This window comes from Pollachius pollachius (genome assembly GCF_949987615.1).
Source record: "Pollachius pollachius genome assembly, chromosome: 4".
NCBI classification, from domain to species: Eukaryota; Metazoa; Chordata; class Actinopteri; order Gadiformes; family Gadidae; genus Pollachius; species Pollachius pollachius.
In genome coordinates, this window is record NC_136937.1 from 5,715,488 (window position 1) to 5,739,556 (window position 24,069).

The 24,069-nt window shown below is 47.9% G+C and overlaps 2 protein-coding genes across 2 annotated transcripts; both read right to left on the reverse strand.

Annotated features, from left to right (window-relative positions):
• Positions 1 to 455: 455 nt before the first annotated feature.
• tm7sf3 (transmembrane 7 superfamily member 3) lies at positions 456 to 17,533 on the reverse strand. Its single transcript, XM_079734135.1, has 12 exons — positions 17,223 to 17,533; positions 14,389 to 14,543; positions 13,018 to 13,162; positions 12,276 to 12,394; positions 10,614 to 10,823; positions 9,661 to 9,838; positions 9,264 to 9,350; positions 7,156 to 7,236; positions 5,995 to 6,147; positions 4,354 to 4,454; positions 3,211 to 3,373; positions 456 to 2,679 (listed from the first exon to the last, which is right to left on the reverse strand). Exons 1-12 carry the CDS (start codon positions 17,287 to 17,289, stop codon positions 2,426 to 2,428), a joined length of 1,713 nt encoding a protein of 570 aa, XP_079590261.1. The 5' UTR covers positions 17,290 to 17,533; the 3' UTR covers positions 456 to 2,425.
• A 415-nt stretch (positions 17,534 to 17,948) lies between these two features.
• On the reverse strand, positions 17,949 to 24,043 carry fgfr1op2 (FGFR1 oncogene partner 2). Its single transcript, XM_079734749.1, has 6 exons — positions 23,807 to 24,043; positions 22,952 to 23,103; positions 21,360 to 21,477; positions 20,506 to 20,648; positions 20,063 to 20,176; positions 17,949 to 18,594 (listed from the first exon to the last, which is right to left on the reverse strand). The coding sequence occupies exons 1-6, from the start codon at positions 23,832 to 23,834 to the stop codon at positions 18,457 to 18,459; spliced, it is 693 nt and encodes a 230-aa protein (XP_079590875.1). The 5' UTR covers positions 23,835 to 24,043; the 3' UTR covers positions 17,949 to 18,456.
• Positions 24,044 to 24,069: the final 26 nt, after the last annotated feature.

A 24,069-nucleotide genomic window follows, 5' to 3' on the forward strand; every position in this document is an offset into this window, starting at 1 on the left:
TATCAGAACGTTGCTGCCCCCTAGTGGTCTGTGTAGTGACTAACGGCGAGGCCTCCTACTGTTCAGAACACGCAACGCACCGTCTTTGGTATGAAATAGAAGCCTACCTTATTCACCTCTTACTGTAGGACCACCCACCGCCGGAGTATCCAAAATCCAAAATGTATGTTCAGCTCATTGGGGCGATTCAACTGAAAATAAAAAGAAAACAGTACTATTGTCCCAGGAAGTAAGTCTAGAGTAGTTCATATTCAATGCATTCGTTACAGAAGAGGACCTCATGATAATTAGGGGATCTGGCAGACCCCTCGTTAACTTAATGAACTACACCTGTGGCCCCCCCTTCTATTACACCTCAGAAATGCGTTCAGATACATATAAATACATTCTGTTCAATGAAACATAACGTCCTGGTGGTTTCTCTGAAACCAAACAAAATCACAAGAGCAACTGTGTTGAATCGACATGTTTGGACAATTTATTAAATATACAAAAAAGGTATTTAATTACATTATATCATTTTTTTTGTAAATATACATAATGGAGTGCTACAAAAAATGCAGATTAAAAAACCTCATCTAGACACAAGGCTGGAAAACCATCTCGGAAAGAAGACAACAATAAAATAGGCAGACATGTAAAACAGACCGCTGATAGGCATTGGCAAGGTCCACACAGAGACAAGTGGTTTTAGTGCATAGTAGTATTCAGTGAGTTAGGACTGGACCACCCTGAGATTAGACCCACACAGCCTGATTAACTCGTCCTAATTAAGAACGAGGAACCAATTAAATGATTCAACAGACACAGGCTCATGACTCATCACATCCTGTTTGCAGACGGACAGAAGCGCCGACCAAGCAAGCGTTCCTTGGCTGCCTCAGCAGGTGGTCTTCGGGAGCATCGATTCGGTACACCAAAGTCTCCTCTTTTAGTTTTCAGGCTGTTTAGATTCACCATCACTCCCTGCTCCATTTGGGTATAAAAATAAAACAAGATCACTCAAGGGCTGCTTGCTCAGCCCTCTTCTCTGCTCCCTGTTCACCCATGACTGCGTGGCCACACACAATCTTTTTTTTACATGTTAAGATCTTGCTGTTTTCTTCTTTGTACTTTTTTTATACATGTAAAGCTCTTGCTATTTTCTTTTTCTGACATTTGTAACGAGTGGTCGGCTGAGAGAAACCGGGTCACTGAATCCTTTCATTCAAAACGGTGAACCAGTCAGAGGGTTGATCTAATAGAGCAGAGCCTCTCCGAGTTAAAAGGTTCCTCCCCTCTTCTCCTAGTGTCCCCGTAGAACCAAGAGCTAACTGGGATTATGCCAAAACCTGCCAATGCGACGCCATATCCCCATCAGAGGAGCAATAAACCAAGTTATCTCTGTGGGTTTTGTTGTAAAAGACAACGTGGGTAAAAGACAACGTGTCCCATATCGGGTGACCTAGTGCAGTTGAACAAGGCAGCGGTACCTCAGGTTGCAAGCATAAAGATGAGCTCTGGGCAGGACATGCTCTGTTAATGCTAGCTCTTAGAGCTTTTAGACGAGTTGGCCTCTGAGCTCGCTTCAGTGGTCTTCACGCATGGTTTCAGTGGTTTTTATACACATTAGGCAAAGTGTCTGATGAAAGGGGATTTCGACGTCCGAGAGAAGGCGAGACGGTTTCGGCCTCGACCTCTCGTCGGTGGCTAGAGATGTGGACGGTTGCCGTGGTAATCCAACGTCCTCACTTTCCTTCTTTAGCTGAGCGGAACATTCCCTCCTCCGACAGGACGGATGTGTCGGACGGGGAGCGTGCCGTCGTCTTCCTCGCCCTTCGTCTCCGATGTTTACCTGATGATGTCGCCGGGGGGCCGGTGAGCGCGCTCAGTATAGCGGGCTGCGTTCAATACCGTCGCTGCTCTGTAACAGCACACTGGGGGGGGGGGGGGGGGGGGGGTGGGGTGGGGGTTTTGGTGTGTGATGTGTGATGTGGTCAAGGGTTTTGGTTTAAAAAGACAGCAGAGGGCGGAGAGAGAGAGACAGCGAGACAGAGCGACAGAGAGAGAGCGACAGAGAGAGAGAGAATACGCCGGAGAACAGGTGAGAAAGAAGGGGGAAAGAGAGGGAAAGAGAAAGAGCTTGAGAGAAAGAGAAAGACGGATAGAAAGAAAGAACCAGAGCATGGCATTTCGAAAGGCGGAGAGTTCGAGAGAAAGTGAACTAGAGAATGCGAAGAGAGCGATAGAAAGAGAGAGAGAGATAGAAAGGAAGCTTGGAGGAGGGAACAGAAAGGGCAGAAAGAGAAGAGACAGAGGACAACGAGAAAGAAGGAAAACCTGAAAAACTCAAGAGGGATTAAAACGTTTGAAAGAGAAAGCGAGGGAGCAAGCGAGAGAGAGAGGAGCAGGGGGGCTGCAGGGTACTGAATCAGCAGGGGGGGGGTCAGAGGAGGAGGGGGGTGTGCTCCCCGTTGGGCTCGCGGCGGCGTGTGAGCTGGCGGAGGCGGGCCAGCAGGCGGCCGGCGGCCGTGGGCCCGTGGTGGCTGGGGTCCAGGACGTTGGTCTTCCGGCGCTCCCGCTCCTGCAGCCACATGAGGTAGGGGCTGGGCGGGAAGAAGGGCCGGGAGCGCTCCCGGTACAGCTGGAGCACCACCCCCGAGGCCCCCAGCACCACCCACAGCGTGATCAGCACGAAGTCTGCAAACAGGAAACAGGAAGTGGGAGAAGTTTGGTTACTGCGCGGCCATGTTTGGTGTTTTAAGAGGGAAAAAGGATTTCCCTCGTTTAACGACTATTAACGAGACATTTGAACAAAGAACATTTGAAAAACAACACAGAAATGTTATAAGCGGCAAAAAGAAACTTTTCCAAGAGAAATGGATTATTTTGTGGGTTATTTACCTGTAATCCTGCACTGATAATGTAACTTGGATAAAGTTATTTACTCCAACAAAAAACATCTGAACTAGGGTGTCTCAAGAATTAAACGCCCCCATCCTCGAATCAAACCATCCAGGGAATTCTTCTATAAATCGTTTTATTCTGCTCCACTTTTACCCCCCAAATCATCGGCGAAATCTTAGTTCTGGGGATACTACCTGTAGCTCCAAATCCAGCCACTAGAGGCCGCTAACGGGGAAGCTAAAACAAACGCTGTTTGAGAAGACGTTGGTTTATATATATAACTGGTATAAAAAACATCGCCGATGTTTGACCGATGAAGCTCACCAATGTCGTGGAACGAGACGTCGGTGAAGGCGGGGTCATAGTCGCGGTTGATGAAGCGCTTGAGGACGTTGAGCGTGATGTAGGACAGCGAGGTGGAGACGTAGACGTTAACCGCCAGCACCACGCAGTACCCCCCCACCACGCCACACGTAATGATGTTACCCTGACGACACACACACACACACATGTAAACAAACACACATAGACATTAACACAGAAACACACACACACACACACACACACACACACACACACACACACACAAAGACATTAATACAGAAACACACACACACATAAAACACACATCCACACACACACAAACACACACACAAACACACACATAGACATTAATAGAAAAACACACACACACACACACACACACAAAAACACACATAGACAAACACACAAAAAATGATGGCTGCATTCCTAAACATATTCCTGCGTCATCCATCCTATTGCTCATTCACTACACCCTGGAGGAGGTGAGCAGTTAGGGTGAAGCAGGCGGTAAGGCCCAGCAGGCGGTTAGGAGAAGCTGTCGGCCGATAGATAAAACAAACTCCTCAAGAAACCGACAACAGTTGTTTGTCCAGCCCGCTTGTTTGAGAATCCTCTTTCTTTCTGACATTTAAAATTGAATTAAACTCAACGTGAAACTGGGTAAAATAATGTAATTCAGTGGAGAAACATTGACTCAGCACGTGCTAACTGTAAACACCACTGGGTTGAATTGTGAGCGGGAAATGTAGCCGGGCTTCTGAAAAGCCTCAACATTAGCAACGTTTGGCGTCAATACTTGCTGTAAGGTTTTAGCCTGTGTAGTCGTACGGCTAACTTGGCTAGCTGTCAAAATTCCCTGTCGTGTGCCATAAGTATGTGCTATAATAAGGTGTTAGCCCATGTAGCCGTACGGCTTACTTAGCTAGCTGTCAATATAACCTGGCGTTTAGCATAGGCGTGCCCATTGTAATTTGTTAGCATCTGTAGGCAGGTGCTGTGCTAAATGGCCAACCGTAACCATTAATAGCGTGCTACGTTTTAGCCCATGTGCTAGCACACCCGCTCACTGCCACCTGTTGTAGCCATCCCCATGGGTGTGTGTGTGGCGTAAGGCGTTAGCTGCGATGCTATCGCGGCGCTCACCTCTCTGGGCCAGCGGACCATCACCAGGGACACGGCCAGGACCAGGCAGCAGTACGTCACCCAGAAGGCCAGCTTTGAGCCCAGGAACACCTCCAGCTCCCCTGGGGGGAGGGACCACAGACCACCAGTCAGCACAGACAGCCACAGACCAGTCCACCACAGTAAACCAGTTAGCAGCAGACCACCACTCAGCCACAGACCAGTCAGCACAGACAACCACAGACCAGTCAGCACAGTCAACCACAAACCAGTCAGCACAGACAACCACAGACCCGTCAGCACAGACCAGTCAGCACATACCAGTCAGCACAGACAGCCACAGACCAGTCCACCACAGTAAACCAGTTAGCAGCAGACCACCACTCAGCCACAGACCAGTCAGCACAGACAACCACAGACCAGTCAGCCACATACCTGTCAGCCACAGACCAGTCAGTCACAGACAACCACAGACCAGTCAGCACAGTCAACCACAAACCAGTCAGCACAGACAACCACAGACCAGTCAGCACAGACCACCAGTCAGCCACAGACCAGTCAGCCATAGACCAGTCAGCCATAGACCAGTCAGCCACGGACCACCAGTCAGCCACAGACCAGTCAGCCACAGACCAGTCAGCACAGACCACCAGTCAGCCACAGACCAGTCAGCCATAGACCAGTCAGCCATAGACCAGTCAGCCACGGACCACCAGTCAGCCACAGACCAGTCAGCCACAGACCAGTCAGCCACAGACCACCACAGACCACAAGTCAGCACAGACAACCACAGACCAGTCAGCACAGACCACCAGTCAGCCACAGACCAGTCAGCCATAGACCAGTCAGCCATAGACCAGTCAGCCACGGACCACCAGTCAGCCACAGACCAGTCAGCCACAGACCAGTCAGCACAGACCACCAGTCAGCCACAGACCAGTCAGCCATAGACCAGTCAGCCATAGACCAGTCAGCCATAGACCAGTCAGCCACGGACCACCAGTCAGCCACAGACCAGTCAGCCACAGACCAGTCAGCCACAGACAACCACAGACCACAAGTCAGCACAGACAACCACAGACCAGTCAGCACAGACCACCAGTCAGCCACAGACCAGTCAGCAACAGACCAGTCAGCCATAGACCAGTCAGCCACAGACTACAACCTAATCAACACGTAGGAACATTCAAAACTAACAAAATTTGTTTCATACTCATTTACACAGAACATTCTAGTGATGAAGACTAAACATTTAGCGGGGGTGCATTGTGTGTTTGTCAGCCTGTTTGGGTTCCTGAGAGTCGGTGCAGCGTTTGGTACACAAGTGTGTCTAATCTTTGCACACAGCATTGAGCTCCAGATAAGTGTGTTGAATAAGCCTATCAGTAAGTGGGTCTGTGAACAATTGTATGCTTGTGTGTGCACAAATGCTACGTGTTTGATTTACGTGTTTTTGCATGTGTATGTCTATGTGAATGTGTGTTTGTGTGTATACTGTATATGTGTGTGTGTGTGTGTGTGTGTGTGTGTGTGTGTGTGTGTGTGTGTGTATGTATGTATGTATGTATGTGTGTGTGTGGGTGTGTGTCCATATGTGTGCATGTGTGCGTGCGTGCGCATGTCCATGTCCGTGTGTGCATGTTCATGTGTGTGTGGTCTCACCGAAGGGAGTGAAGAAGACGGTGGAAGCGACGAAGAAGCCGAGGATGAGGCCGACCACGCTGACGCACGCCATGACGGAGCCGAAGCGCCACCAGCAGGTGACCAGCATGGCCCCGCCCACCACGCCCAGCACCGCCGCCAGGGCCAGACGCACTGAGGGACATCACAGCGTTACGGACGGGGAAACCGCCTCGAACAGGTCGCAAAACCGCCTCGAACAGGTCGCTTAACCACTCAAACCGGTCGCTGAACCACCTCGAACCAGTCGCTAAACCACCACAAACCGGTCGCTCAACCATCTCAAAGCGGTCGCTAAACCAGCCCAAAGCAGTCGCTAAACCAGCCCAAACCGGTTGCTAAACCAGCCCAAACCGGTCGCTAAACCACCACAAACCGTTCGCTGAACCACCTCAAAGCGGTAACTAAACCACCTCAAAGCAGTCACTAAACCAGCCCAAAGTAGTTGCTAAACCAGCCCAAACCGGTCGCTAAACCACCTCAAACCGGCCGCTAAACCACCTCAAACTGGTCGCTAAACGGTTAATTAAACCGATGAGCTGGGATCGAGTACCAAGTTTACTACTTGACTCATCGGGGAAAGTGAAAAAAAAACGATTTAATAAAAATAAATAATGTGTAGGTTATAAAGTGTGATTCTCATAAGCTTCATTACAATCGTGACTTTATCAATATAGTCAATATCATTGTTAGCCCATCAATATCAATCAAGTGTTCTGAAAAAATAAACCATCAAATAATAGACTTATTAAATGTTATTCCTGTGCACTGAAATCCTACTAATACTAGAGTTAGTGGATGGTGTTTTCTTCAATATCCGATGAGTAACCCGTGGTGATGATCTCAAAGCCCTCTGTGTAATGTTTTCCATCTGCCTGCACTGAGCCATCTGGAGGAAGGAAACTCCAACCAAACAACAGTCACAAGACGAGAAGGACCCCATGTGGTGGTTCAACAAAACAACAGGCAGACAGGCACGCACGCACGCATGCGTGACAACAGGCACGCACGCACGCGCACACTCACACACACACACACACACACACACACACTCACAATTACACTCTCACACACTCTCACACTCTGACACTTAGACCACTCTCACACACTCTCACACGTACTGGCACACACACACACACTCACGGTCGTAGTCCAGCGTGGTGGTTCGGGTTATGAGGACGAAGAACAGGAAGCAGACGAAGGCAAAGCCCATGCAGAAGAGCTCTGGGAGGGAGGAAGGAAACCATCTTCATCAACACAATAACACAGACTTTCACGTTCACGTTCACGTTCATTACATTTAGGGCATTTAGCAGACGCCTTTCTCTAAAGCGACGTTTGATAAGAACATTGATCAGAAGAAAGGGAAACAACTATATATCGCTGCCGGTACAGTAAGGATTTTCATAGGACCGATTGCCAAGCGCTAACAATCGCTAGGTTGACCCATTACCCGTCGACAACAAATATAGCTATGATAAGATGTTACACGATGCTAAGTACTATTTTCAAGTGCCAGGGCGTACAACATACAATAAGTGTGTAAAAGGGGTGTTTTAAGGAGAGAAATGGAGGAGAAGGGTTGGTGGGGAGTAAGAGGCTAAGAAGCTCTTCTTTAATTTGAAGTGCACCAACTATAACTGATGGTAGTACAGCTTTACACCGATTGTTTTTAGCGATGGGGACACAAGACGATGAGGAAAGTTTGAAAGTTTGACACTTTCACTTTTGAGAGGAAATGTGTTTTCTCACTGTGGTATTTATCTACCCTGCCCATCAGATATGTGCCATTATGGCATGTAGGCCTGTAACTGGATAGACAAACACACCCACACACACACACACACAGAATACTGCTGAGACTTACACAAAAAATACAAATAGATATATAATTAGAAAAATAATTGACATAGATGCACACAAGACAAAATACTTGCAGACACACAAACGCATGCACTCACTAACACATGGTGAATACTGCTGAGACTTACACACAAAACCCGAACTCATACAAAACAGATAAACAAACACAAAAATAATTGAAACACTTGCACAGTAGACTGAATACTTGCACACAAAGATTCAGGCTCCCAGCGGACCTAACCTACTGGTCTTTGGTATAACAGAGAAAGGGCTACAGAAGACTAGCCAGGTGGTCCAATACTCTGAGGCAGGGTTGGGAAAATGATAGTCATGGGTTCTTGTCTCTGCCATCAGCACATGCAAGCTGACCTCTCGCACACACAGACGCACACAGAAGATACGCAAACACAATCACAGGACCCATATGTGTTGAATTAACTGTAGAGGAGAGAGAGAATGAAAGAGGGATTGAAGAGAGAGACAGCAGAGAGAGAGACAGACAGACAGACAGACAGAGACAGCAGAGAGAGAGAGACAGACAGACAGACAGACAGACAGACAGACAGACAGACAGACAGACAGACAGACAGAGAGAGAGAGAGAGACAGAGACACCAGAGAAGGAGACAGACAGACAGACAGCAGAGAGAGGCAGAGAGAGAGACAGAGACAGTAGAGAGAAAGAAAGAGTCAGACAGACAGACAGACAGACAGAGGCAGAGAGAGAGACAGAGAGAGAGACAGAGAGATGGAGAAAGACAACAGAGAGATAGAGGAGACATGGTAGTGAAGAGAGAGACAGTAAACAGAGCAGAGGAGAGAGCAGTTCATTCAGGCCTCACATGTGATCACAGAAATGTGTTTCGAACTCCGACCTGCCATGTAGCAGGCTTAATGGAGAGTCCACAGAAGGTTTTAATGTACAGTGTTCATCCCACGCGTAAGTTAAATCTAGACGATGTGTTCTCAGGAGAGAGCGATGGGTGACCTCAGCCAGGGGTCACGACCTCTGACATCACCCTGTCGAACGCGGGAGGCGACCGCGTCATCGCCGTGAGAGAAGGGTCATACGGCCATCCACACGTCAGACCTTTGACCCTGCCCATGTTTCCAGGACGATGATAGATGACTGGCTTAATCGAGAATATTTGTGCATGCCTGCGTTTGTTTGGTTTCTCTTCCAGTCGGCTTGTGCTGGGAACTGTGGGAAAGGTTTTTTCACCAGTCGGGGTGTTTTCATCTAGGTCTGGCGTTTACCGCCAAGGGAAACCAAGATGGTCGCTCGGTGAAGATGGCCCGTAGCTAGGGACATGCTAGCTGTATATAGCATGCTATGGGCTATCTAAGGGCGTGATGATGAGGAACAGGGACATGAGTAGAGCAGCTCACCACATTTGAAGAAACGGTGGCCGAAGAAGCAGACGAATAAACCCGCCAGGCCGGAGAGAGTGAAGAAGACTTTGGTGGAGATCTGACCTGAAACAAAAAACAGAAGACAGACACAAGATGAACACCAGGAGAGAGAGAGAGGAGTGGGGCATTGACGGAGGCTTCTGCCTGAATAAGTGCATTCAGTACTCCTGATAAACAACATTAATACTAAAGACTAGGAAGGTGAATGATGAATGTATAGAAAACATAAACATGGATCAATGCCCACACACACACACAGAGACAGAGAGAGAGTAAGAGAAAGAGAGAGAGAAAGAGAGAGAAAAGGACAGACAGACAGACAGACAGACAGACAGACAGAGAGGAGGAGAGAGAGACCGAGAGGCTGTCTCACCCAGGGTGAGGCAGCCGTCCAGGGCGGAGTCGAAGCTGCAGGCGTAGGTGTGGACGGGGACGTAGGAGGCGGAGGTGTTCCTCTCCGTGTCGCGGACCACCACGGCGTAGACGGCCCCCCGGCCAAGCACCGAGCTCACCACGGCAACCGTCTCGTTCTCCCAGGACAGGGTCGTGACCTGGAGACGGGGGTGGGGTCAGGGTTGAGTCAGGGTCGGACGGTACAGCCGCGCTCCTGCTCTGTTCCTCTCCACGAGAGTTTCCCCAGGAGATTCACAACAACAACAACAACAACAACAACAACTGCAAATGTCTCCGTTCATCTATGAGGCTCAGGAGGTGGAGCGGTTTGACTTGTAACCAGAAGAACCTTCTGGTTACAAGTCAAACCGCTCCACCTCCACCAGTGTCGAGGTGAATGTGTGTGTGAATGGGTGAATGTGAGGCAGTATTGTAAAGCGCTCTGAGCGGCCGCTGGTTAGAAAAGTGCTGTATTAATGCAGTCCATTTACCGTGAGGTGCCCTCATTAGTAAACACCGTGTCTCAATTCAATCCACTTAAGTCTACTCACAAACTCCTCACACCTGATTGGCTGGTCCACGCCGTTAAGACTAAAGGGCTGATTATGGTTCCACGTCGACGCAACGCGAGTTGGGTTTACGGGCCCATTACGTCCTTGTGGACCCTCCTTGCGTTCACCGCAAGGGCCTGACGTGCGCCTCCCAAAAACGTTAACCTTGTGTCGAGGCGACGACGCAACAAGGGCTTTGATTGGTCCCCTCACAAATACCCGACGCAGAACCAAAACAGGTTCAAGACTGCGTCGAAGCGACTTCATGGTCATTGTGTCGGGTCAACGTGGAACCATAACTAAGCCTTAACAGCTCATGTTCTGTGAGACGCATTTTATCGTGGATACAATGAGGCGGGCCGTAGCCGCGGATTCACCGCACCAGGCGGACGTCGGTCCCCAGGCTTGAGTTGGCCCCCGGGCCGGGGTTGGCCCCTAGGCTCTGGGCAGAGGCCACCTTCTGCAGGCCGCTGAAGAGGCCGCCCTCTGAGAGGTCCCCCGCCGGGAGGAGGTACCGGTACACGTCGTACAGGAGCCGGCGCCGCACGGCCGTTTCCGTGGAGACGTTGCACGGCGGGGGGGTCGCGCCTCTGGGGAGGAGAGAGTGGGAGGGGGAGAATGAGGAGGAGAGAGGGGGAGGAGAAGGGGGAGGAGGAAGAGGAGAGAGGAGGAGGGGGAAGGAGGAGGGAGGGGGAGGAGGAGAAGGAGAAGGAGAGAAGGGAAGAGGAGGAGGAGGATAAAGGTGTAAGAAGATGAGGAGAGGAAGAAGGAGGAGGAGGCGGAGGAGGAGATGGGGGAGAGAGGGGGAGGACGGAGAGGGGGGGAGAAGAAGGGGACGAGGAGGAGGAGAAGAAGAAGAAGGAGAGATTGGGAGGAGGAGGAGGAGGAGGAGATGGGGGAGAGAGGGGGAGGAAGGAGGGGGGGAGAAGAAGGGGACGAGGAGGAGGAGAAGAAGAAGAAGAAGAAGAAGAAGAAGAAGAAGAAGAAGAAGAAGAAGGAGAGATGGGGAGGAGGAGGAGGAGGAGGAGGAAGAGGAGAGAGGGGGAGGAGGTAGTCAGGGAGGCCGAGGTTATTATCCTCAGTTCATCAGTCATGTGATGATGACTGCGTGTGAGGATTGGGTATTTATGGATGCCAGGAGCTTTCTCACGAGTCACATGATAGAAGGAATGATCAAAACGCACGCACACGCACACACACACACACACACACACACACACACAGCTTAAGGCCCGTAGGTAGTGAGGTCCCAGATGGTGATTTAGTGAATGCATGAAGTGTGGTGCCATTGTCAGACCGCCCTCTTCACATGACTCACACACCATAGAGGAAGTCGCTACAGTGAGAGGTGTTCTCACTAGTGGCTCAGGCACACGACTGTGGGCTATGCGTGAATTTGTGTGTTTTTCTTTCTCAGGTGACAGTGAGTGTGTGTGCCACGTTGTGAGTGTGTATGTCAAAGGCAGAGAGAGATGAAGAGAGAGAGAGAGAGATACAGAGAGAGAGAGAGTGGGAGAGATGCAGAGAGAGAGATGCAGAGACAGAGATTCAGAGAGAGTGAAAGAGATGCAAAGAGAGAGAGAGAGAGAGAGAGAGAGAGAGAGAGATGCAGAGAGAGAGATGCAGAGAGTGAAAGAGATGCAGAGAGAGAGAAAGAGATGCAGAGACAGAGACAGAGACAGAGACAGAGAGAGAGAGAGACTGTGTTGTTTGTGTATGCATGATGAGAAAAGGATGTGAATGGATGTGTGAATAACATCCTGCCGGGCTGAGAATGCAGTCGTAGAACTCGTGGCTCATGCCATTGAGCAGGCAGAGGGACGTCAATGCGTCACCATGAACAAACACTAAGTATTCCATTCCAAACGCCTTGGAATGCAAACAACAGGTGAGGTGTCCACCTCACCTGTTGCTGTGTGGTTAATCCAATTAACCAATTAACAGAGGTGACGCCAATCAGCTAACGAGCTGTGACAGCGCACCGAACCGAAGGGGGTTCGGGGGGGGGGGGGGGTGGGGGGGGGGGGGGGGGGTGGGGGGTGGGGGCATAGCCCACGCTGGCGGGGGCAAAGCGCAGGGTGGTCTCGTAGAGGTTGTAGGTCAGGTAGAGGTTGGGGTCCGTCCCCAGGCCGAAGACCCCATTGCAGGCCCCCGGGACCGGGTCTGCGGAGAGAGGAGACCCTCAGAGAAAGGGTCGGACCACCGGGTCTGGCTGGAGGGTGGATGGCGTAGCGGCTAAGGTGTTCCACTCACGGACCAGAGCGACCGTACATTCTTTGGAACTGTCAATAGTGCTCTTGTGTTTTATTTTATTTGATTCTATTTTTTTATTATATATATCATTTATTATGTATATTTATCATGTTGCCTTTCTTGCCACATCTTTATAATCTATTATTCCTCCTACGCATCGTTTGCCTGCCACGTCAAAAAGGATTTCAAAGTATAGAATGACCTTCTGCACAAACGACCATAAAACACTTTGACTTTGTCTCCCAGAGTCTGTAGCCTCATCTGTGGGCATCCTCAAGGGAGATGAAAGTACCAAGCAGCTCCTAAAAACCCTGAATCACCATGACTCGGAATCCACTGTAAGACCCTTCTGAATGATTCACCAAATGGTGATTAGGAACGAGTCACCATCCCCGTTTCAAACCCGGGGACTTTCCCCAGTTGAGAAACTGTTTCTCAACATGCAGGGAGAGATAGTTCCTCCTAGTCAGGGGTGAGGGTGAAGACACTAGCAGGGGGGGCCGTAGCTAGGCTACGTAGCTCCTGGGTCTCACCGGCGCTGGTGTAGGGCAGGGTGACCCCCATGCCCGCCACGGGACCCCGGTCCGGGGTGGTGAGGAACAGGGAGAGGGAGGTCTGGCCGGGGGCCAGGGCCAACAGGAGCCCGGTGTCTGGGGCGGAGAGAGCGGCCCCTGGGACCTGGAGGGACAAACAAACAAACAAACAAACCAACAAACATTCAAAGATAGTTTTTTGACAGGAAAAAATACAAACTGTTATTAATCAAATTAATCAAATACAAGCGAGACTTCAAGACAAAGATGACAAAACAACAAGGCTTCAGTTTTACCCTGAGAGAAAACATGGCAAACTGTTTTTGGATTATATTCACTTAAAAATGTGTTTCTGGGTCAAATAAAGGCTTTACCAGTATTAAACCCATTTAATAACTAACTGGTCATTACTGAAGGTCAATGACCAGAGCAAACTCTTGTGCTTGGTGGGACACACACACACGCACACACACGCGCACACGCACACACACACACACACACACAGTTCATCTGGGTGACTGAGGTTAACCTTCTTATCTCATTGTAGAGAGAGAGCGTAAATGAATCATAAATCGTGCTGTGGAAAATCAAAACTATTCACCTTGCACCGCATGGTGTTTATTCTAACCTTTTTGGGGAAACCAGAGTCTGTGTTGGCGTGTGTGAGTATGTGTGTACATGTGCACGTGTGTATGTGTGCGTGTGTTCAGGGCAAATAAAGGTGTATGTTTCCAGGGTCTCGCTAACAACCACACGCTCAGCAGCGTATCCGAGCACGATGACGACCAGCGAGAAAATGGTGACATGCAACTGTTTCCATCTTCAGCTGCAGGTTTCCATGGCAGCCAGCCTCAAACTGTTACAATGCCAACCGTCCATGGGAGGAAATGAGACTGTAGGGTCGAGGTTCGAGGTTGTTTTGTCAACACTATTGCCTTCATGGTGGAACCGCAGTAGTGAATTAGATCCTTAAAACGCTCACCTCACACACACACACACACACACACACACACACACACACACACACACCATGGGGTAGTTATGGTTCCACGTCGACCAAATGCAAGGGGGTTTACGGACCCACTACGTCCTTGTGGACCCTCCTTGCGTCCACCGCAAGGGCCTGACGCGCGTCTCCCAAAAATCGTAACCTTGCGTTGAGGCGACGCAGCAGCAAGGGCTGTGATTGGTCCGCTAACTAAAACCCGACACAGAACCAAAACAGGTTCACGACTGCGTCAAAGCGTCTGCGTGGTCATTGCGTCGCGTCGACGTGGAACCATAACTGCGCTCTCAGGCAGGGGGGGTCTTTTTGACCCCGGTACGGCCAGGGGGACGCGGGTCTGATCGACCCGGTTCGGCCCCTCTTACCCGAGTAAAGGAGAGGGCAGTGCTGCGGAGCTGGGTGTGAAACTGCAGCGTGACGAAGGCCACCGCGTCCGGGATGCCCGACACCGTGGCCTGCACCGTCTCATTGTGGGAGACGCTCACGTTCTGGAAGCTTCCCAGCTGGAACACCACCTGGTCTACAGGCGGGAGGGAGGGAAGGGGAAGGAGAGAGAGAGAGAGAGAGAGAGAGAGAGAGAGAGAGAGAGAGAGAGAGAGAGAGAGAGAGAGAGAGAGAGAGAGAGAGAGAGAGAGAGAGAGAGAGAGAGAGAGAGAGAGAGAGAGATTGAAAAGCAGGGAGAGGGGGCAGATGAAAGAAGTTTTGATTACCAAAACAAGCAGTTGACCACAGAGCTTTTGCTCAACAAATACGCAAGACTAGACGAAACTTGCAGCCTGCAATCGTGGGATAGATGTTATCGTCATGACGATCATCATGACCATGACCATGAGCAGGAGGGCGAAGAGGAGGAAGACGACGTACTGTAGTCATTCCAGTGGGGAAGTTCATTCTGTGCATTTCACCCATCCTATCCAAAGGACCCACAGGTATGTTAAAATGCCCCTCGTGTAGCAGCACGGAAACAGCCGCCGCCACAGATTTGCAACGGGTTCCTGTCTGAGATGAGCACATCTCGCCCACATCTGGTTCTGCATACGCCAGAGAGACCGTTTCCACTGGGCTCCGCTATACACCACTTCAATCTAAAAAATACCCTGTATTATTTACTCTCTTCAATTCAATTTCATTTTATTTGTATAGCCCTAAGTCACCATTACAGTCTCAAAGGGCTTCACATGCAAATATGTGACAAGAAAAAAACACGTGAGGTGAGCTTGGCTGAATTATCTTCTGGTGGGTTTAGAGAGAAGGTCAGATCACAGAGAAGCATGCTTCAATTCAGGTCCAAACAAATCCCATGAAATGAATTTGAAATCAAAAGTAGCCAGTGCCACTTACAAGCTATCGTAACACGCAAGAAAGCTATTTTCCGACTCAGAAATGACATGTAATCCTGTAAACAAACAAGATGAAAATGGATAATTTAATGAACCATACAGGGAAAATGTCCTCTGTTTACAGTTTTAGCTGCAGTCGGTTCAGTTGGGCTACGGTTGATAATGACAATGAGATGACATTGAACCCACGCTACCCATCCCTTGAATAATGCCTGCTCCTGCAGAAAATGGTTTGGTTGGGCTACTGTACAACCTGCCAGGATGACTGCTCTTTCCACTATTACCAAACGAGGAAAAAGGAAACAAAGATAGATACCTCCATAAACCTCCAAGCCAAAACACCAAAACCAAAAGCAAAACTCTCAGTATCATAGTGAGGTTATTTGCATGAAATCATTCTATTTTTTTTTATCCATATTTTCAGATTGTTTTTCTGTCTGAAAGCCCTGACCTCATTTAAATCTAAACAACTTTCTGGTTGCAAATATCAATCACCTCAGATTCTCGTTGTGATAAAGAGCTCTTTGTAACTTTCGGTCAGTTTTATTGGAGATGAAAGGCATCACAGATTGTCATTAATTATATAATTATAGCCCATCCCTGTTAAAACCCTTCAATAACAAACTGCTGCCTTGTTCGCTCCTTGAGCCGGTGGGGGATAGAGAGCATGTGGGGTCATGCCTTTTGCCAGGGGCAATCATCACCAAATAATGATTATTTGATCTGCCGAGAATGTGTTTGTCGTGGTAATTACTTCTGGATAAACAAAGTTTCCTCATGAAACAAAACATTGCTTTCCCTGTTGAAATTAGGATATTTTCAAGAGATTTCAAAGCAGCTGAGCATTCAGGCCAACTGCTTACAGGATCTGACCTCCCCCCCAACCCCTCAGCAACAGAAACTCATAATCCATAACAACCGTTGCTGGGGCTTTGAGTGACACAATGCCTTCTTTTGTTTCTTTTTGACACACGCTTGTCAATACGTTGGTCTATCAGTGTTGGTTTTATTTGACCTGTTTGTAGCCCAGCGAGGCAGATAGACTGAAGTGGAGATTATGATATAATAACGAGTCTGCTAAACGACATGATGTTGCAATCCCACTAATATGAAGGGACAAATAGGAACCACAAAGCACGATTCACATCTAATCTCTGTCCAATGTCTACAAAGGACGATCCATTCGGTGCTTAGGGGTTAAAACGTAAGCGCTTCAGTGGGGAACACATGCTCCACTTTCTCCAGATATAAATCTTTTAAACCGTTCATCACATTCCACACCAGCGGTGATCAGCGCATGACCGCCGCCGGGGCCAAGAAGACGGCTTCCCGCGAGGTGCGTGATCTCCGGGCGGGCGGTGCGTTATCCCCGGGCGGTGCGTGATCACCTTCCAGAGATCAAACCACACCGTCTGGCTGTTCTCGTTGGATATCTATCTCTCACCAGCCTCCTTCCACCCAGCTCAGGTAAAAGTTAGACCACCTCAGAACTAATATAACGAGTGAAACATAACAGTGCCGTGCAGACAAATCATGGCGGTTTAAAACTAAATCATAATAAACGGTACGGAATAGACAGCTGCGTGTTTTTTAATGGCATACGGTAATATGATTATCATCACAAAGGGGCTAAGGAAAGGCTGAGAAAGGGGGGCATAATCATCACACTAGAGTATTTAAGTTGATAAGAGGTCAAATGAAGTGATATCCCATCAGGGTCAAACTATAACAGTGACGTTAGGCTATCTGGGTGACTTTCCCCCGCTGTCACACTTTGTTTTGGTCGTTTGTTGGGCAACAGCATCCCCGCTGTGTGGAAACACACTCACCCTTCCCAGCAGGACCCCGTCTCCACTTACTTTCTGTCTGGGTGCGGACCTCTCCAGACTGGGCGACCAGTAGCATGCACCAGATCCACGGCCACATTTCCACCGAGAGATTCCGTCTGCAGCCTTGCAGCCCGCGGGCATTTCCCCGATTCCGAATCAGAGCGCCTCTCTGCGGGATACGTATCCCCGCACTGACCGCCGCGTCACACACAGGACCATACCTGTCAAGGTGTTTAAAGTCAATATATTTGTTTTTTTTGTTGTCCTTTTGTTCGGTGACTATCTCATCAAAGCTGCACGATGCTTCCCCCGGCTTCTGTGTTGTGTCTGTCGGCTTCTCTCGTCCCTCCGACTCGGACAAGCTACTGCGCAGGCGCAGATTGGATCTTCGGTACGCCACAGGTTCACGTGACGTGACGTGGGCGGGTCGGTCGTGTTATCCGCATGCCAAGGCGCGTCTCTTCACCCCCCGTCCCGAGCACGGCTGTCACCGCTCACATGAATGCTGTTCATGTCAGTCATCATTGTTTGGTTCATAAGCTGCTAAGAATCAAATGGATGCTCGTTATTTTATTGATTTATCCATGTTTTATCAGGTAATAGTAAGATACTGATCATAGATTATTAATGTGAGTTAAGTAATGGCTATTTATAGATAATTTACATACTAACAAACCAATGCTTTATAATATATTATATTGAGAATAGTGTGTGTAGATCTTTTTGTGTAAAAACAAAAAACAATTCATAGGCGGTTTCAGTTTTATTTAAATCAAGCATTTTTTTCCATTCACACTCCTGACATGCCAACCTCAGGCTCACACTCGCTAGTTATATCCAACTAGCAAACAAACTAAATAAACCAACAAACACTTTATAAAATGAAAGACAGCTTTGAGTTGGCTGCGTGTTTTTCACCCTGCGTGAATGATAAGGTCTGAGATGGAGTCCTCAGGATCTCATCACACTGATCCCCAGGAGACTCTTGAGATTGATTACTCTCTATAGAATCACTATGACGGCCTCCACGTATTTACCCCCCCCAAAAAAATGGCAGCCCTGCATCGATTTGCATGAATCTTTAGTACGTTACGAGACTGACCCTTTATACGTGTGTTATTCACTGTTTAACACGGGCAAGGACTGTTCCCTTGACCGCTCCCTGTGGCGGGAAGGACGCACAGACGCTGATTGGTGGGATTAACGAGGCAGCAGAAGAAGGTGGGGGGGGGGGGGTGGAGGGGGGGAGGGAGATGGGGTGCCCCTAACTCTTCCGTAGGCTGACGTCGGCGCTGGTCAACAGGGCCGACAGCGAGGTGCTCTCGGACGACTCGTCCATCTTCAGCACCAGGAAGGCCTCTCGGCTGATGCCCAACAGCTCGCGCAGACCCTTGTTCTCCAGCTGGAACAGAGTGGAGGGGGTGAGGGGGGGAAGGAGGTAGGGCCGGGCGGTTAATCCAATTTTGATCGCGATTTCGATTTCAGCTTCAAACGATGACAAAACTAATATAATCGAATTTTCGTTTTTTTGTTTTGTTTTGTTTTGTTTTATAGAAGAAGAACAGAACAGCTTAATAAATATATGTACATTATTTTAGATTTGAACATTTTCTTTTTGGCCGTTTTGTGTATTTTTTTAAGGCGAAATTTCTAAGTTCTCAGTTACAAAGGGTTTTTGCGGGGAGACATGCTGAATAAATACATCATGTTTTTTCAATATTGACCAAAATAATAATGATTATGATTTGTTCCTTAATCGAGCAGCCCTAGAAGGAGGTACGGAATCCGGTCAGTTAAGGCTTAGCTATGGTTCCACGTCGAGGCAACGCAAGGGGGTTTACAGGCCCATTACATCCTTGCGGACCCTCATTGAGTCCACCGCAAGGGCCTGGCGGGCGCCTCCCAAAAATGTAAACCCTGCGTCAAGGCAACGCGGCAGCAAAGGGCTGTGATTGGTCTGCTCACTAAAACCCGACGCAGAACCAAAACATGTTCACGACTGCGGGGGTGGTGAAGAAGCTAGGGGGTTTAACACTAGGGTTGGAACCCCCATTTCAGGGTTGGAACCCTACTGCCCGAGGCCGGTCCAGAAGACTGGGGCAAGATGCCCTACCCGTACCTGCTCATGACGTGTGTCCCACAACAATTACAGTGTTGCCTTTGTTTAAAAGTGTCTGCTAAATGACTTAGTAAATAAAAGCATACGCTTCAAGTAGCGTTGCGTTACTTCAGACAGATGACCCCCAAGGCTTCAGGCAGTGGTCATGAGAAACGCTCATGACCGTAGCCTAATGCATGGGGGCCGTATCCAAGGAAAGGCATTTCGTATCGTCACAGTGCCATTGCCATAGCGTTAAAAAACATGTACAGAAAACACTCCCTGAATTAGATAGACAGTATATATAAGTGGGCTGTGAATACCTTTCGCAGCTGTTAGTAGTTCAGTTATTTTTTCTTTTTCCGCGCCCATATCTCAGCGGTGGATGGTACAAAGTTTTAAATATCTCTACAACCAAGGTATCCCGTAAGAGCAGGACTACATTGATCATTGTTCCCATAGGGGGCGCTGTTATTTAGGGTCAAGTGAAGTAAAGCTTTGTGCAAAGGACTTGATAAATCAATGTAATACATGGTATTAGATAGATGTATTCTGAGTGTATCGTACACTTTGCCTCAGAAAACATCAATCGGTATCGTCTTGGTTTGAATATAAAGTAAAGGCCTGTCGCTGTGGAAGGACAAAGACACATAACATGACAATAGCACAACACAACATCATCCAGTAGTATGAGGGTTAAGTAAAGGCCTGAAGAAGGACAAAGACACATAACATGACATTACATAAGGAAACATCACAGCCCTAGGCGTACCTCCAGCTGTTTGATCCGCTCCTCGTCCTCACACAAGCGTCCCTCGTCCACCTCCACTGCCTTCCTCATGACGCTCGCCATCTCGTTGATCTTATCGATGTGCGCTTGCATTTCCTGCCGAGTCACGGAGACAGAGGAATGATTCCAATGCTTTGCGTCCATTTCAGTGCCTGTGTGCGTGCATGCGTCTGTGAATGTGTGTGTGAGTGCACGCGTGTGTGCATGTGAATGCGTGCGTGCATGCGTGTGTGTGTGTGCCTGCGTGCTTGTGTGTGTGTGCCTGCGGTCGTGCCTGCATGTGTGTGTGCCTGCACAAGTATGTGCGTGCGTGTGTGCGTGCGTGCGTGCCTGAATGTGTGTGTGTGCGTTATTGTGTGCCTGCATGCCTTCCTACGTGTGTGTGTGTGCGTGCATGTGTGCGTGCGTGCGTGCGTGCGTCTCACTGTAGTGTGCTGCTCTTTTAGCTGTGTGACGATGGCCGGGTCGTCCTTCTTGCTGGCCATCAGCAGCCGGAACACCTGCTCCCTGTACTTGGTCATGATGAGCTCCAGGGCCGACTGGTGCTCCTCCAGGGACGTCCGTAGCTCTGGGAACACCGGGAGCGCAGTGTGTGTTAGAGGGGGCCCACAGGAGGTCCTACCATCCCGCCTCCTCCAGGGTATCCTGGAGTTCTCATCAAACCCTGGCGACACTGTATACCGTACGTTAGGGCTGTGCAATTAATTGGATTTTGATCGAGCATTCGATTTTTGGGTCAAACGATCTCCAAACTATTATAATCGAGTTGAAACGATCTATTCTTTTTTAAGTATATTTTTTTGACTCATTAAATGTTTTATAGAAATTGAACAGCTGGATACATATTTGTACATTATTTTCTATTTTTAAATTTTGTGTATTTTTCTAAAGGCACATTTTTAAGTTCTCAGTTACAGTGTTTTTTTGGAGAGAAATGCTGAATAAATGCATCATATTTTCAAACTCAAAAATAATGGTTTGAATAATGGTGATTAGGATTTTTCCCATAATCTAGCAGCCCTACCGTATGTGGAACTTTATTGTTGGATAAGGTAGGCCGTTGTAGCATTCTCTGCCTCTCCTGTCTCTCATCGTAGCTAGGGGGATCCAGTTCCCAGCACAACCCCATCTCCACAGCCTAACCAGTAAGGCATTCCCAAGAAATATTCCCATGCCCCGGCCTGCTCCATAATAAAATCAACAGGATTCCCCATCCAGTTGAAGGAGCGAATCTGGCTGTTCTCCGTCCCCACCGTGAGCGGCTCCGTCCTGCTCCTACCTCGGTTCTCCTGCTGGAGGTCCCGGATCTGCCGGTTCTCCTGCTGGATGCCGAGCACCAGGCTGGAGCGGGGCCGGTGTCGGGCCACCTGGTTCAGTGCATCGATCTCCTCCTGGTACTGAGGAGACCGCCACAGGTCAATCAGGTCAGTCTAAGATTCCCATCTAACTCCCATTGCTGTTCGACTCTAGGCCTAGCCAAGACTGAAAACATCAGGACAACCAAACAAACGACATGCAATAACATGCACATTTACATTGAGGAAATTTATTGTACGTCGCTTTTATCCAAAGCGACTTACAATAAGTACTTTTGTCAAAAGAAAGAAAAACAAGAACATATTGCTTTCGGTACGGTAAGGATGTTCATAGAATCAACTGCCAAGCACCAACAATCGCTAGGTTGTAACTCATTCCCCGTATACAACAAAGATAGCGAGGATAAGATGCTACACAATGCTAAGTACTATTTTTAAGTGCAAGCAAGTAGAACATACAATGAGTTTGTACCATTGCTGTTTGTTTCAAAGAGGCTGAGCCAGGACTGTAAACATCAGGACCAAACAAACAGCCACAATGTGTTACAACATGCATATGATAAGTCCAAAATGTCCCTTCTTTGTAAGCAGAACTACACTCCTAAACCTCACAGTAACCCATTGAACCAGAAGGGGGTTTTCAAGCTGTCATGCAATCAATGGCATGAATAAATAAGTGGAAATATTGTTATTCCTTTTGAGGCAGCGGCTATGTAATAAAAAGCTAAGAAGGCCTGTTAACCTGCCATCTAGATTTAAATAAGATAATATAACATTTGATTAATCACAACTAAATAGCTAATAGCTTGAGTGGCTGGAGAAGGCCAGGGGCCGTCCACAGAAATGTCTGGAAAATGTTTGACAGTTGAGAGCCATTGGTAGCCATTTTTAAGAACAGGTTTTGCTGGCTTGGTTCTTGTCACTGCACATTTATGGAATAAACAGCCTCTGTCAGTTATGAACAACGTTATACTATTATCATGTGTAACTACTGCATCCTAACAACCAGCTTTTATGACCTTATATTAGACCGGACCAATTCTTGCAAACAGAACTTATGACATTTGTGTGTGTCTGCTTATGCACACAATGTTTAAGCCCATCAACGTTGGCCCGTAACATTGCATTATATATATACAATTTCAAAGTTAAAGGTGAAATATTATACCACCAGGTGTGGGTGTCAGAAGAGGCAGCTTGTAACGGCTAATCACACCCACACCTGGTGGTATAATATGTCACCTTTAAGTAGTTAGTCGTCATTTACTCATGACTCTGAATCTATTGGCATTTGTTCGTACTACATAAGGGACCTTTACCCTTCCACATCGTAAACACATCATAAAACATAGAATGCTTATGAGTCAGCAATCTCCATTGACCTGATGCAAGAAGGCATCGCCAAGGTTTGGGTTTGGATTAGCTCAGGTTCAGAAACACTGAGCTAGTCACGACTGTAGAAGTGAGTGGATTGGCGTTGTGCTTTTGAAGGGTATAACAATGGCTGTCCTGGGCTTTATTGAAGGCAACATTTGACATTGTTAAAATGGGTTACCTGTTTCATGGCCTCCACCCGCTTGCTGAGAGAGGAGGTCTGTTCGATCAACATCTCAGCAGCGTTGTCATGGTTCCTCAGACGCTCCACCAGCGACTTTGCATCGGCCAGCACGTTCTCCAGGGTGCATGTCATTCCCGGGAAAACTGAATCTGTTTTGAGGAAGATTCACAAGAGGGAGAACGAAAATTTAATAGCCGTTATTTATTTCAAATGGAATATGAATTGTTGTCTTCACTTTATATTAAGCCCAACAGGTGTAATCCCAAGAAACACCTTAATATACATTTATTTTTAAAGAGACAATATTACCTATAATAAACCAGATATTGTATGAATGTTTTACTGAATAGCTATGTAACAGGCAAGAAGCATGTATAGTTATAGATGTGTATAGTTATATGTGTATAGTTGTATATGTATAGTTGTATATGTTTGTATGTGTATAGTTGTATATGTATAGTTGTATATGTACAGTTGTATATGTATAGTTATCTATGTATAGTTGTATATGTATAGTTATTCATGTATAGTTATGCATGTATTGTTGTATATGTATAGTTGTAAATGTATAGATGTATGTGTTTGATTGTATAGGTTTGATTGTATATGTAAGCTATAGTTAGACATGTATATTTGTATATGTAAAGTCAGATATGTTTATTGAAGTATGTATAGTTATTTAAGTAGCTATAGTCTAAGCTAACTCAGGAGCTAGCTAAACTCTTAGCTTCACTCTCTGACATTGAGCCATTAAAAGTAGCCCAGACTATCCGTGTTGAGCTTAAGGTTGCTGGTCAAGAAGCAGCTTGTTCCCTGAGGAGCTTCAGGAGCAGAATAAAGTGAAGTCTGTACCTGGAGAGCTCACAGTGCAGGAAGCCATTGAGGATTATTCAGACACTTCCTGTTGATATTCGGGGATAGTTTCCATCAAGGAGCTAATGCAACCCCCGACAGCCCTCTCTATTCGCAAGTTAAACCGCCCCGATGCCTCAGCATCAACAAAACACGCGTGAAATCGATTGCAACGCGTCCGCTTTGCTCGTTCCGGCCGGTTTACGACGTCTTGTGGTCGGTTTAAATGTAATGAAGTTGATCTCTCGCTTGGGCTCAGGCTG

Bases quoted from the DNA above. Each gene is read 5' to 3' on its own strand.
- tm7sf3 (XM_079734135.1), bottom strand. From the start codon at position 17,289: ATGTGGCCGTGGATCTGGTGCATGCTACTGGTCGCCCAGTCTGGAGAG. The intron at 7,237-9,263 runs GTGAGCTGCTCT...CCTCCCTCCCAG, and splicing joins CCACCGTTTCTTCAAATGTG to AGCTCTTCTGCATGGGCTTT. The intron at 4,455-5,994 runs GTGAGACCACAC...CCCTCCCCCCAG, and splicing joins CGTCTTCTTCACTCCCTTCG to GGGAGCTGGAGGTGTTCCTG.
- fgfr1op2 (XM_079734749.1), bottom strand. From the start codon at position 23,834: ATGGCTTCCTGCACTGTGAGCTCTCCAG. The intron at 23,104-23,806 runs GTACAGACTTCA...TCCTCAAAACAG, and splicing joins CTGCACTGTGAGCTCTCCAG to ATTCAGTTTTCCCGGGAATG. The intron at 18,595-20,062 runs GTACGCCTAGGG...ACTCTGTTCCAG, and splicing joins AGCGGATCAAACAGCTGGAG to CTGGAGAACAAGGGTCTGCG.